The sequence below is a fragment of the Etheostoma cragini genome, chromosome 9, assembly GCF_013103735.1.
Source record: "Etheostoma cragini isolate CJK2018 chromosome 9, CSU_Ecrag_1.0, whole genome shotgun sequence".
Taxonomy (NCBI): domain Eukaryota; kingdom Metazoa; phylum Chordata; class Actinopteri; order Perciformes; family Percidae; genus Etheostoma; species Etheostoma cragini.
The window spans coordinates 25,233,054-25,248,371 of record NC_048415.1 but is presented as its reverse complement, the minus strand read 5'-3'; the positions used below and the strand labels follow the sequence as shown (position 1 = coordinate 25,248,371).

Here is a 15,318-nt window from a genome sequence, read left to right as displayed (position 1 = left end):
GCCAGGCATCACAGTGGGAAGCGTTAGAGGACAGACAAGTATCAAGTGTATAGTCTGTGTTGAACAAATGTTGCATAATCCCACTTACCTGACCAGCTCATAGGTTTCTCCCAACAGAGGGTTAAACGGTTTGCCGGTCCGCTCCCACTGGGAGGCCACAGCGGACACCGCAAACGCAGCCACACACTGTCAACAGCACATAAGCACACACTCCAAATCATCCACACGCAACTCAAGAGGTATAATCCGGTTAAAATATGGCTGTAATTAAGAAAGCTTTAGTAATTTGCAAATGATAAGTACAGTCGCTTGAGAAAGTTTACACACCCATGCTAAAGTTGATTAAAAAGAGGAACAAGAAAGCATGTTTTTGAAATTGATCTTAATGCCTTCAAAAAAATTAAAAATTGGAAAATCCAACCTTTTAAGGACACCAATTTTCTTTGTGAATGAATAATGTATTGTAAATAAATAAATGTTTGTCCTCAATACAGGGGGCATAGGTATACACCCCCCTATGTTAAATTCTTATAGAGGCAGGCAGAGGTTTATTATTAAAGGCCAGTTATTTAATCGATCAGGATACTATGCATCCTGATAAAGTTCCCTTGTCCTTTGGAATTAAGGACAAGGGACATTAACCACATCATTACATACCCTTCACCATACATAGAGACTGGCATGGGGAACTTTCCATAAAATCATCTCTCAATGCAAATAACTGAAATAACACCATGCAAATCTCTAGATATGGTGAACGGTATGTGATGATATGGTGTTAGTTTAATTTAATAAAAGGGAACTTTTTATCAGGATGCATAGTATCCTGATCCCTTAAAAAACTGGCCTTTAATAATAAACATGTGCCTGCCTCTATGGGAATTTAACATAGGGGGGTGTATACTTATGCCCCCTGTATTTTAAGAAAGAACATTTATTAATTTACAATACATTAGTTATTATTTTTGAATTAAGCCATTAAGATCAATTTCCAAAAGATGTTTTTCCTTTTTAATCCACTTTAGCACGGGTGTGTAAACTTTCTCAAGCCACTGTGACCAGCATCAACATCCTATTCATCCATACGTTCCGATATCTCCACACCCCATCTCATTATACTATTAATTAAATAAATACTCCCTTTTGTACTAAGCTTTAGCTGAGTTTGCAACAGAGCGTTCTACCTTCATCCTCTCAATAGAGTCTGAGAAGGAGTTGGCCTGGTGGACGAGGTAAGTGTGCTCCATGTACTCCGTCAGACGCTGCAAGAAGCTGAGCGGTTCGTTGAAAATCACTGGCATTGTAATCTTTGAGAGTTCCTAAAATCGACAAGAAGAGGACCGGGTTTAATTACAGAGGGAAAAGAATTCTCTTCACACAGCAATCCTTTGAACGTGTAACACATATGCTGACTGTAAAAATGATTTGGGGGTTTTTGAACATGTTGCAGCCTACTAGTGTACGGTTGTCATTTGTACAGTATGTTGCTTTGTTAAAAAGATGACTGCTAAATGAATAAATGTAAATGTAGTGTCCTATCATATCTACTGTAATCTTCTCTAGTGCAAAATATAAAATGACGCTTCAGATTGTGTCTGAACTTTTTCCTGGTCTAATCTGAGGTACAGAAGTGTACACAGTAATACATTTGGAGATATGTTTCTATCCACAATTTTAAAAAGTGAGATTTCCATGTTTTTTTTAAAGTATGAAGCAGGTTGAGGTGCTATGTAAATACTGTGAAAGTATCGTAATGCTCAATCCACAGATAATTAGGGTGGCAGTAGCTCAGTTTGTTGGGAGTTGGGTAGGGAACTGGAAGGTTGCTGGTTCAAGCCCAGAGTGTGGATTGGCAGCTGGAGAGATGCCACTTCTCCTCCTGGACACTGCCAGGTGCTCTTGTGCAAGGCACTGTACCCACTCAGGGCGATGGTCCAGCACCATCTTAGTGCATGAATAGGTCCTGAGCATGTGTGTATTTCAGACCTGTGTGTAGTGATTTCTAACAAAACAGAGTGTAAATTGTAATTTCCCCACTGGGGATTAATAAATTAATTGCACACAGCCTTCAGTATTGACATAACCATTGTTTATAATGTGCCAATCAGAATCAACAGGATTTGGTTATAAGAGTTATATCTGTTTTACTGCTTGTTATATTTGCATTGTTCACTGTAATCTTCTTATTGTTTTTTTTCAAGTAGACAATTTTAAGCTCTGTCCAGGGACAACGGATGGAAAAAAAGCCTTTTGGCTAATTCTGGTGCATTTACAGCAATGAAAATGAATGTACTCTGTCCCTGTCAAATAAATTAACACATTGCTAAATCAATCAGAGGGAGAGTACAGGTATGTTCAGAGAACAATAGTGCTTTTTATATACATATATTAAAGCAGCCTATGTAAAATGTTCTAGTAAAAAAAAAAAAAAACTACAAGTACAGTATTAACCTGAAAATGAAGCATTTTTAAAGTCCAGTATTCACTCTTTTAGCTCTGTTTTTGGTCTCTACCAACCCCTGAGTGAAACATCTAAATGCTCTATGTTTACCACCTAGTTTCTAACTTTCTGTCTGCAGTTTGGTGTTGAGCCGGTAGTGTACAGTGGGTTTAGCTTACCTTTTGCACTGAAAACAGCTGCGAACGGTGCAACTAGCATGACTAATAAAACAATACATTTTTAACATTGTTCTCACCATTCCAATGCAATTCCTCAGGATACTCCAAATACTGAAGTCATTTCTTGAAAACATTGGTGCAGGTAACCTGGTCCTAGAATCACACACAGCACACACACACACACACACACACACACACACACACACACAGTATTATTACTTCAATAAGGTTTTGTTCGATACCTTGACTTTGTGATCTAAAAGTAGATGCTTTTCATTAGAGTAAATAACATATCAGACATATAATAGCTGCAGGCATGTGAATATAGTCAAGAAAAGCCTGTAATGTATTATGTGACATACTGGAACAAAGCCCAAAGGGGAAATCAACACCGGTATCAATGGGGGTGAACAGCCTTGGGATCATCCATCAACTTATCTTACTGCTCAATAAGTCCAACAGAAACATCGGACCCACCATGTTAAACTATTTTAACAGGTTTACAGGTTTGGGTTAGGAGAATATACTTAAAATCCCAAGAATATAGCACATTTGAACCCAAAGCGGCAGGAATAGCCAACATAAGATCATACTGCAGACCTGAGAATTGCATCTCACTGTGACCTTATCAATATTTAACAGCTCCAACACAGAGCTCACTTCATTCAATAAACCTCTTTCTTTCTTTCTTCACCAGTATGGCCCTGGCTAAATTATTCACACTACTAAGTGGAAAGACCCATGTGAGGACATCAAAATGAAAAAAACAAAGGCAGTTATCTCACAGCAGGTTGGTAAATAAAACATCCTGATATGAATAATATACTACACCAAGAAATAAATTGCAAGGATAACAGTCTGCTAAGAGGAGAGGAGCGCTTTGTGGAGTTTGTTTCTTTTGATGAAAGGAGGATAAAAGCGCGGGGGGTCAGCAGTCCATTTACGAAAACTGTGGGGGCGTACAGCACCGCTGACCTGTGCTTTGTGATCCCGTTGGGTTGAGTCTCGTCCTTGTCGCCATGGTGATCCTCCTGGAACATGCCGGTGGGGCTGCTGCAGGGGCTGCTTAACAACATGACAGAGCCTTCGTCCTCGTCCTCGTCAAACGATTGGCTGGCCACCGTCTCAAAGCCGCTCAGGGAGATCTCCGAGTCTGATTCTGGGATGGACACATGGAGGCCATTCATTCACTTTTCAAATTGGTAGTAAGAGGAAATTATATAATATATGTAAAAGGATATAACATCACATTTTTTTATTTAAAGAGGGATATAATGTGTCCAATATTAGGAATTCATGGACGACGGGGAGGCCAACCGGAATCCATTAACTGCTGATAATGGACCCCTTGAAGGTCTGCTTCCACTATGTTCACTTACCAACATTTTTTAGGACATATATTTATACTTGCAGTTTTTTTTCAAAAGATAACTCTGTTTCTCTGGTAACACCGGAGTGTTTGACGGACCTCGGATGTCGGAATTCTTGCTCGTTGTCCGTAAGGGTTGGCTGGAGGAAAGGGGGCATGTTGCTAGGCAAAGTCTGACTTTCTAGTCAAAACTCCGACTTAGATAAATAATAAAACACAGCATAATACCCGTAACAACCATTCCCATCCCAAAAGGTTCTCATGCAATGGAAACGTGTTTTAGTGCTCCAGTAACTAGGACAGACCCTCGATACGACCTGGCAATGAGAGATTTTTCGAGCCCATTCAGCTCGTTGAACCCTCAGACAGCTACGAGCCGGAAACCTAACGCTGTACTAGCACGAGTCAAAGTCAATCACATTGCATATGGTTGAAAATCTGTAAATTTGACAGGGTTTAAAAACAAGACATGCTAGCGTCCCAGCCATGTCCTTGTCCCCAAATCAAAAATCTTTCACGAACAAATGACAGGCGACGCTACGTGTACTGTTGGCCGCAGCCTGAAGTAGTGTGCTGAACATGTGAGATGATCGCTGTGATGCAATGAAAGTAAGAGGTTATACTGCTTCAAAGGAGCAGTATAACTTACTTCTTTTAACTTGTGTTTGCCATCCTAGAAGATAAGGCACTCAAGGACTAACTTAGTGTTGTAAAAAACATAGTCATAGATTTTCATAGGTTTTCCCATTTAAATTTTGCATTTATTTAGTAAAACAGTCATATTTATTGGAACTGCTGTACGTAGTAGTTGTCCCATATCACATTTTAATGGACATCCTACAGCCAACAGGAACCAAGTATACACCCAGACCATGGAATGAAATGAATGATCCCGTGCCTGTGGCTGTGGCTGTGGTCTGATTCTACAGCCAGTGATAGCAATTAACTCGACAGATCAGGGTCGAAATGTTGGCCCTTATTAGCTTAATACTAGTCTCGCTTTGCCAGACCATCCTCCACGGTGCTGTGGAGGAAGTCCACAAGGCATTCTTGGATAGGAGAAAGAAGTTCTTGGGTTTATTGGCATTGCTTTAAACCAATCACAATCGTCATGGGCGGCACTAAGCACTGGGTGCCGCTGCCAAATAGCCTCGGGAAGGAACCTCTTTTGGTGTGTATGTTCTAAAGATAGTATAGCTAGCTGTCTGGATTTGTCTAAAAGGTCAAGGACATTGAGCCGAAAAAAGTGAAATAAGGCGGAATTTCCAGCGATATTGGAGCAATCCAGGAAGTGGAATATAGACAAGCTTAATGCACATAATGCAGTTTCAGAATATTCAGTATGTCGGCCAACAAAAAACAGGAAATTAGAGTCTAAAAAATGCCAAAGATTTGTCTGTGAGATAATGTTGAAACTGTGTCACTGTTTTCTGGTTTGTCCACCAACGGTGACAAGTTAAGTTCAGGAAACATCTCGGTCATTGTTTCTTGTTTTTTTAGACAAATGATTAAAAGGGATCCATGTCAAGATTGTTTATGTAAAAAAAAAAAGGGCCGATATATTGTTATCAGATTTTTAAACTCTGCAGTCAAGTCATATTGGGTTATATATGAATAAAAAATTGAATTGACTTTAAAATCTCACATATTTAAATGGGTTTGGTTTAAAAAAAAACAGTATCATTCAGACTTGTGTTAAAAGTATACTATTTAAGTATACGTATACTGTATAAAACATTACGTATATATCAGTTTTTTTCTTTTATAGTCATTTTGTGATGCTAATTCACTGTGGACTGCTGTTTAAATGACAAATCAATGAAAATATTATTCATACAAAAATCATGCTCGGCAACAAACAATGCAGACCTCCCATGCTCAACACAGACATCATAACTGCCTTTTAACAATAGAAATGGTTACATAAAGCATCAAATGATCCTTAAGCATCAGTCAGTTTGAAAATGTTACTACACCATGCAGGTTTCTCACCCCAAAAAAAACGAATTCACGTGAAAAGGCTTCAAGTTATTTCAACACAACCAGGAAACACTTGGGCTTACGTCACACTTGAGGAGCGGCAAACCAAATACCAAAGACACTGACCGGCGGGAGAAAGTCTTCCAGTGTCCTAGAGGTGAATGACGGAGCGGCCAGCGTGAGTGGGAGCTTGTCACAGAATCTCCTGCGTCTCCCGAGGGTGTTTGAGAACTTGACAACTCACCAGACACGGCATCGTGGAACTCATCCTCGCTGAGAGCGCCCCGCGGCGACGATCCCTTGACGACGGATTGCTCAAGTTCGTGGTGCTCTGTGGCGAGAGTCTGCAGCGCTTCCGAGAGGATCTTGTTCTTCTCGACCTCCTGCTCCAATTTCAGACTGCGCACCTGAGATCACCCCCCCCACCCCCACAACACACACACACACACACACACAGAGACACACATACATATACACACAGAAAAAAAAGAGACTTATCACTCATACATTAGAACATCATCATCTTCCACATTCCAAGTGTTTTCATGGCTACCAACATTTTATTCTGCACTTCATTCTCATCACAAATGGAAGAAGGCAAATGTGTGTGACTATCAGACTGTGATGCAAATTAACAGCACGCTGACTGATCCTCCCATCCGCACCGTCCTATCATTATCAGACCCACAGAGAGGGAGAGAGATGGAGCTGGGAGGGACGAGCCATGTTTTTTTGTAATGGAGGACAGGTGCCTTGATGCGGCCGTCTCAAATGGCCAGCCAGAGAACATGATTCCTGTGGAGGAGAGGGGCTCAAATGACGGGTAATGGACTTGGGAATAAACCATTAGCCACACCTCCCTTTTACACAGTACATAGTGTTTATAATATGAAGATGTGCTCATTTTTCAGCTGCACCTTTCTGAACATCTGCTGCCATTGAAAGTCTGACAATGTGTACAGAAATAGTATGTGTAGAGACCACAAATTACAGTGCTCTACTGTAGACTGTCAAAAAGCCAAAAGAGGGACAATTGATGGTAAATGATAATCCACAAGATGGTAACCAGAACCAGGAAAGGCAAAGTGAAGTGTGGAGAAATGTGCTACATAATGACAAACTACGTCCATTGTTGCAACAGACTCAACTTTAACTCTCCTGTATCTTCGGGTCAAACCGACCCCTTTCCAAAAGTAACGTGGATGGTTCCCAACAATGCTCCTCACAAGATAAATAAATAATCAGCTCACTACTTTTATTGAATCTGTGTGTTTTTGGTCAATTTTTATAGCATTTGGAGAAAAAACTATTGGTAAAAGAACTTTAAAAGAAAGTGTAAATAAAGAGAGAAAAATGTCAAATGTGACATAAATGTGAAGAAATGTCAAATAAAGTGACAAAAATTTGAAAAGATGTCAAAAAAGTAACAAAAATGTTTTAAAAAAAGTGACAAATGTGGAAAAAAAGCTTTCAAAATTTGACCGCGGAAATTTCAAAAGGCTCAGAAAAAGTCGACAAAGTTTGAAAAAGTGACAAAATCATTGAGGGAAAGCCCCAAGAGGGTCGAGAAAGACAACCATAACCTCAATAAAAGGTTTTTCATTTAAAATTTCCCGGTTCGGCGAGAAGAAAACACGGGTTAAAGAGAAAATCTTTACACATTACAGTGCAAACAAGAGCTGCAGGAGTTTGAAAATTAACACTTTTGTTGACGCATTTCAATCAAAGTTTTTTAACTTTTTCTTACAATTTGTTCCTTTTTTCAACACCTTTTTCAAAGTTTGTCACTTTTTTGACATTTAACACTACGTACTGTAACACTAACTTCTTAACTTTAGTTTTTAAGTCATTTTTGGAATTTATTTATATTCTCCTTTTTAGGAAATTATACCTAATGTTGGAGTTAGAAAACCGGAATAGGAACTCAACTTTTACTATTTCTTTTACTCTTACTACTAAAACCACTTCAATTTGTTTCTCCAAATGCTATAACATTGAATATAACACCACAAAATTAATGAAAGTAGAGATTTGTACTTGCCAAAGAGCGTTGTGTGGAATCGATCATGTTCTTTTGGGTAATTAAAAACAACATTTATATAGGAAAACGGGTCAATTTGACCCAAGGACAACATGAAGGTTAAGTAATTCAGTGTATTTCCTTCGCAGACCCCGCTGTATCATTCATATTGCATACCATCATGTCATACCACATATGCTGTACAACTTTGACTTATTCCAATAGAGACCAGGCCAGCTCTGAAATCCTGAGCAGCCTTTTATTGTGCGCTCTACCTTTGCCGATCACACTTCCAAGGGCTGCCCAGCTGAGCGCCCGAGGCCTGGCACAGGTGTAAACCATGAAAGCACTGGACTGGCTGTTGAATTGAGAACATTCAAATGATTTAATTCTTTGGCAGCCTCTGGGAACACCGGCAGCTTCTAAATATCCCCGCAACGATGTCATTTTTGTGAGAAATAACAAAATGCCGTGTAAGGGAGCATGAGTGTGAGGGGAAAAGAGGACAGGAAGAAACGCTAAAACATTCTAACTGAGACTGACTTCTGCCAATATCCACTCTTTTTATGAATACAATTTTGTTCATGTCTTTATGTCCATGTCTATGACTGAAAATGCAGAACGGCTGTGCATAAAAGAATCTGTGCAGGTGAACGCCCCTTGATTTACATATTCAACAACTCAAGTGTGCATTCATTACTCCGTTCAAAGACTGCATCAAAAGCAGCTGCACTGCTACATATCACTTTGCACAATCAGCACACTGTCATTCTTATTGTGATGGGATGTTCAGAAATATTTGTGGTTCAGAAACAGCTGCCAGTGCACCATAAGTGTGTTTGGTCATTATGCGACATGAAAATGAAAAGCCAATCTCACTCTTGGATTAGTGCTGACAAACTACGTTTAGTGTTAAATCACCGCTGTTTGCCTTCATCATTGCAGTATGGCAAATTCAGTTATTGTAGCCTGAAAGAATTCCAAGTTCTGTATCCGACCGGATTACACTAAGCTTCAAAAGGTCCGATGTGTAAGAATTTCTCCCATCTAGGGTTGAGATCATGCTGTATATCACAATCAACTCTCTCGTGCCATGCAGTTCCAAGAACTGTATGAAAGTCAGTCTCTTGCTCTTTTTTGATATTGTTTTTTCTTATCTGGGTGAAAAAAAATTGGATTTTATATACGTCCTCCATCTTTCCTTCTTAAAATGTGTCGGGGCTGGGAGGTGAAGACACCCATTATCAGTCCTATGAGTTTATCATGTGACATCAAAAACGCAAAAGGTGAAGCCGTATGTCCTGTATGTCCCTTACTGGCATATTTCAAGCTGGCACATGAATATGGAGCGTCTACAATAAGACAGTTAAAGACATGGACCAACAGGTCCCGTTTCTCTGGACGGAGACCAGTGAAGTCTATTAGAAGCTCTTTCCCGGTGATGCTGAGCGTTACTGCGCAGCCTCCACCTGAGTCGGAAGACGTAGATGTGACGTGAGCAACCTGTCTGAAAGTTGTAAGTCTTCTGGTAGCTGTGCAAGAGAAATCTTAATCATTCCAAATCAGAAGAGACGGAGAGGGTAGGTAAATGTTAGGAGATAACATGGGCACAGACTAATTACTGCTAACTAACATGCTAGTTAACATTAACATAGGAACAGGCTAATTACTGCTAACAAAAATGCTAGTTAACATTAGTAATTAAACCTAAACAGCTATTGTAAGTCCAAACTGTCTGCGAGCTTAGCCTTTACTATACGTTAATTCCTCTACTGTGCGACAGTCAGTCGCATGGTTATGGCACAATCGTTAGCCTATTTTTACAAAAACGTCTGCTACGGAGCCATAACGTGAGCTACAAGGTAATGGAGCCTTTTATAAATTGTCATGTTCTTTAGAAATAAACAACGGACAAATAGAGTCTTTAAACATTTCAGATGTAAAGTAATTTGCTGTCAAAGTGGTGTCAAAATGAATGGCAGTCAATAGAATGCTAACGGCGGGTGATAGCTTGGTAGCATCCAAATGGCGCCACATGGAGCCCCCCTGAGTCTACCGCAGTTCATGCTAATGTAAATGTAAAATTTCCAGCCAAAAGAAATACTTGGAATTGATGGCAACACCGGTTCGGATAATAAACAACTAAACATGTCACACATTTGACCTTTGAGTTTACAAGCCACACAAAACCTCAGCAGGGCAACCGGAGCCTCCCGCACTAAAAGCCAGACATGGATCTTATTTTGTGTATTACCGTGTGTACGTTGTGTTTAGTCAAGTGCTTTTCTAAGTTTGACATCATTACAGAATTGATGTACAGGGTTGGCACTTGTTGTGAGCTATAAGAGGTGCAATCTATCTTTCTTCCTGGAGCGATGTAATCTATCCACTGTATCCTTCCATTATAATCAAATCCATTGAATCACACACAAAGAAAACCCATCTGACAGCTCGTAATCACTGCGCTCCACTGGCTGCTTTCATAAGGAGGTGTGAACTGTGTCGCCGCTTTCTTATGAAACATGTTCTGTTTTTACATCTTATTCATTAAAACACAAAATATCACTATATAACCGAGGGCTACAGATTGTATGGATCCAGATGATTACAGTATTTATAGTCTGTACATAATTTTCAAAGGGTCAGGTCACTCATATCAAAAAGAATGTAGAATAAAAAAAAATTCGTACTTAAACCTAAGTTGCACTTGAAACACTCAAGATGTATGTGTCTTTGCAGAAACAACGTCCGCAGATGTTCACCTCTGTTTGAGTTGGCGGCTCAATTTCACAGCTGAATTTCTTTAAATATCAGCACATAACAACCAAAATATATCAGCTGAGGTAACCTTTTTATTGAACTTTTATTTAACTGGGAAAGTCATAGCCAATGAAGGTAGGGATGACGCAGTGGATATGACATGTCTTTGGTGTGGGAGATCTGGGTTCAATTCCCACAGCGATACATCAACCAATGTGTCCCTGGGCAAGACAGTAGCTCCAGAGGCATGCAACCTCTGACATATACCGTATTATATAGCAATTGTCAGTCGTTTTGGATAAAAGCGTCAGCTAAAACAACATGTAATGTCATGTAATGTCATGTAATATCATGTAATGTCATGTACTGTCATGTAATGTCATGTAATGTCGTTTAGATAAGCACGAACCAATTAATGTTACAGCAGGTATGTAAGGATGGCCAAATGACAGACAATGACAGAGGACTAAAGAGTGCAGTTGTGTCTTTTGAAAGAGGCATTTGTAGCAAACCGGACAGCAGAGTGCTGTGGAGTGATGTGACAAACATACGGCTCGTGGGCCAGAACTGGCCCGCCAATCAGGCCCACCGGATGACTTTGCAAAGAGTGAAAATTGCAGAGACGTGATTCATTTGAACTCCAAATTTTCCACTTTAATCCAAGAGAATCCCAGAGCTCTTTGTCTCTTAATATTACCCGTCTCTCCCGGTCCATAACATCATTTTTTTTTTCTCTACAATTGCCTTAGAATGCTGTCTAAGGAAGCAATTTGTGTTTGCCAACATCAAGCCGACAAGAAACTCTGTGACCATCAGCTTTCTGGAGTAGTTCAGTTGCTTGTCCCATTTGAGATCAAATTACGGGTATGTGGCCCACAAACCAAAATGAGTTCAACGTCCCTGGTCTAAAATAAGAAGTATTGTCCTATTTCTATGTTCTGCTATGGGTTGTGGAGAGTGAAATGCTGATAATCAATGGTACAACAGACAAAAACTTGACCAATAGCTGATAATAGACATTCACACAACGACACAAATCTGTCCTGGGGAAGCTGACACGTACCCCTTCCTGTCTGGAGAGTAGGCTGAGACACACACTGAGACTGGAACTGGTCTCTCTGGACAAGTCACAGATTTCTTGCAATTTCTGCGGTAGGACGGAGGGAAACCCTGCAGGGACAAACGCATCGATGAAGAACCATTAACACAAAGTAATGAGGGAAATGAAAAACTCAAACAAGCTGCTTAAAAAGCCGAAGAAGCTAACATGAAGCTCAAGCTGTTTAGTGTGCATTTTGTCTCATGCTCTCAAGTGAGCCTCAGAAACAGATGGTGCAGAAGAAATCTTAATTATGAGGATTTCTGCCTGCAATGCTTGTCATTTTAATCACATGGTTTTCATTTCCACTTTGGCAACACTTATTAATAACTACACACTATGAAGAATCATTAGGATCAATAAATATGTAATTCATCATTTACAAAGCATTGTTCCCATATTAACACACTTTGATTTGTAATATATAAACACATATATACATGTTTTATTCTTAATTAATAAGCTCATTTATAATTTTCTACTCCTCAATAGCTGCAGACACAGAAATGGCACGTCCTAAGGAAAGCTCATTGTGGGACTGGCTCTCTTCAGATACATTATTAGGGGATCACTAAGATCTATATAAAAGAGACTTCAGATACAGTATTAGGGGACCACTAAGGTCTATATAAAAAAGACTTCAGATACAGTATTAGGGAACACTAAGGTCTATATAAAAGAGACTTCAGATACAGTATTAGGGGACCACTAAGGTCTATATAAAAGAGACCTCAGATACAGTATTAGGGACCACTAAGGTCTATATAAAAGAGACGTCAGATACAGTATTAGGGACCACTAAGGTCTATATAAAAAAGACTTCAGATACAGTATTAGGGTCCACTAAGGTCTATATAAAAGAGACTTCAGATACAGTATTAGGGTCCACTAAGGTCTATATAAAAGAGACTTCAGATACAGTATTAGGGACCACTAAGGTCTATATAAAAGAGACTTCAGATTCAGTATTAGGGGACCACTAAGGTCTATGTAAAAAGCACCATGTCACGGGGCCTTTAATAATTAAGTCCCATGAGGTCCACCGGAAGGGGGAGGGACTTCAGCTCTCTATAAATGATGAATTTTGTATTTACACATACTTAACTAATGCTTCAGTGCAAAGCAGCGTGTAGTTATTATAAAGTGTTATCTCCTCTGTACAATCTTTGGCATACAAAACCTAATTAACAATGAAATAGCAGGTTTTACTTTCTGCCAGCCCGTCATTTTTCACTATGGACAGGAAAGCTTCCACTTCCTCCTCCAGTTTCCTCTGGCCGGCCTCGGCTGCCTGGTTTCAGAGAGAGAGAGGAGAGGAGACTGCAGATGAACAAAAGCAGTGCAGGGTGGGAGGACCGGAGGGCTTTCTGGCACAGCTCGAACACTACGGATCAGTATTCTGACAAGCTGATTATGGATATTTTTGTTTGCAGCCACCTGTAGTGAGTCGGCTAGCTCCCCGAGTGACATCCCTTCCTCCTCCTCCTCGTCCTTGTCGCTGTCCTGCTCTTGGGAGCAGTAGTGTGTGCTGTAAGCCGAGTGCTCCTCCAGCGCGTCCAGCCATGCCTGCAAAACAAACCCAACACATTACTGATTTATCTTTTTCCCCTTGTTGTTAGTGATTTATCTTGAAAGCATGACCATGGAAATATGAGCTTCTACTTTCATTACCAATGTTTTTGAGATACTGATGTTTTCACAACCTAAACACCGTAGCAGAACTTAGAAAAGTTTTCTTTTATTGGTCAAAATAACAGACACCGGGAAGAAGTTATTCTATATATATATATATATATATACAACATCAAAAATCTATTTTCTAGATCAGGTGGATTTAAAATAAAACCCTTTTAATATTGAGATCTCATCATTTTTTATCTTAACAAGTGTCGGTTGTATCAGGGGGGGGGGCTACAAGGGGGGCACCCTCCCCTCCACACACAAACACACATACACACACACACACACACCATTGGGATGGAGTGCTGTACACCTAATAATTGTGATTTCCATTGGATCAGAGTACTGTCACCGGTTTGCCTGTTCTGCCAATCCTCCCAGCCCTTGTCACATGACCAATCAATGTTTCCATGGTGACTATCCAAAATTGGGATACCTTGGAACTCTTTTTTTTTTAAAGGGGCAGACTTCAGCTTATAAAAAACGTATTGTATTTGGACATATTATTCGTTTTAAATGAAAAACAAGGGAAATTAAAAATTAACCTGATGTTTTATGTGATGTTTTTATTTTGGCAGAATTACATTGTGTTAAATCTTATCCAATAGTTCCTATATTTCTAAGCAGATTTTTTAATGCTTCATTCTGATAAAACGGAGCCTGTTTGGTTGTCTTGTTTTTTATTTCAGAGCACTGATTGTTGCTTTACAGAACCAAGTTAGACAAGGACTTTGGAGATTAAGCCTCTTCAGTTAATGCATACAAGTAAAAATGGACCTAGACATAAAACCACAGGACACATTAAACATACTTTTCTCGTTGCCTCTGGGTCGTTTTTAGGTGATACTTTGAAGTGATGCACGCTGTCATCGAAGCACTTGACGGTAAAAAAGCAGCAGTCTTTGGCTCGGATCTGTGGACAGTAACATTATACTCAGCCAAACTTAACACAGCGGTAAAAATGGGGAGTAATTATTTGGAGTGTGCTTACCGAACACTGAGCATGTGTGAGTGACTTGCAGCTTTGTCTTCTGACATTGGCATCTGCGTCTGACCTGCATGACGGAAAAAGAGGCGAGGTCTTTTCTTTTGCAGGCTTACTTCAATGTTTCACAAATGTCACATTTTCAACGGTGATTCAGAAGACAGAATGCATTCTATCTTCCTGTCACTTCCAGCATTTATCTGTTGCTGACATCTCATCACATGTCCGATTCAAGGAACACAAGCATGGCCAAGGTGAGCGACGTCACCTACTGTTTGGAGTACCAGGACAAAACCCCATCTTGGACGACGACCCAGTAGAAGCGCCAGCCAAAAAACCTGGAGCTCTGCGGGATGAAGCACAAGAGAAAAATCTGCGTTCGGATTTTTATTGCTTTCTAATATTTTTCAGTCTGCTGTGTATTCAATGATGGTCGACAGAGAGCACAGCACGTTGAGAAAATAGACAAATTGGAAAAACTGGACATTTACAGATTTGACTCGAATACTTGAGGCAAATATTCATGCTGCATTTAGAAACACATTTCAAATGCTAATAGTGCAAGCATGTACAGAAAAGCTAAAATAATGTACGTCTGGGTTTATCTTCTAACTGATCAGCACAGTGAAAGTTGCGTTCAAGATTTAGGGTTTTGGGAGAATTTGGCCAATCACATGTTGCATTTACACTCTGTTGTTATTACGCACAGGCCTAAAATACACACACATGCTCAGGTCCTATACGTGGACTAATGAGAGATGTCAGAGTGTGTGTGTGTGTGTGTGTGTGTGTGGGGGGGGGGGGGG

At 40.0% G+C, this 15,318-nt stretch overlaps 1 protein-coding gene across 8 annotated transcripts in view; it reads right to left on the bottom strand.

The window, feature by feature from the left end:
• Positions 1 to 15,318, bottom strand: part of osbpl1a (oxysterol binding protein-like 1A) — a 28,737-nt gene that overhangs the window by 6,576 nt on the left and 6,843 nt on the right. For all 8 annotated transcript variants that reach the window (XM_034880906.1, XM_034880910.1, XM_034880911.1 and 5 more), the window contains 11 exons: positions 14,785 to 14,858; positions 14,519 to 14,582; positions 14,339 to 14,440; positions 13,285 to 13,413; positions 13,057 to 13,138; positions 11,812 to 11,918; positions 6,213 to 6,375; positions 3,595 to 3,778; positions 2,697 to 2,772; positions 1,185 to 1,319; positions 89 to 186 (listed from right to left, as the gene is read on the bottom strand). In XM_034880906.1, the coding sequence (XP_034736797.1) occupies positions 89 to 186; positions 1,185 to 1,319; positions 2,697 to 2,772; positions 3,595 to 3,778; positions 6,213 to 6,375; positions 11,812 to 11,918; positions 13,057 to 13,138; positions 13,285 to 13,413; positions 14,339 to 14,440; positions 14,519 to 14,582; positions 14,785 to 14,858 (1,214 nt within the window). The remainder of the gene's footprint in view (positions 1 to 88; positions 187 to 1,184; positions 1,320 to 2,696; positions 2,773 to 3,594; positions 3,779 to 6,212; positions 6,376 to 11,811; positions 11,919 to 13,056; positions 13,139 to 13,284; positions 13,414 to 14,338; positions 14,441 to 14,518; positions 14,583 to 14,784; positions 14,859 to 15,318) is intronic.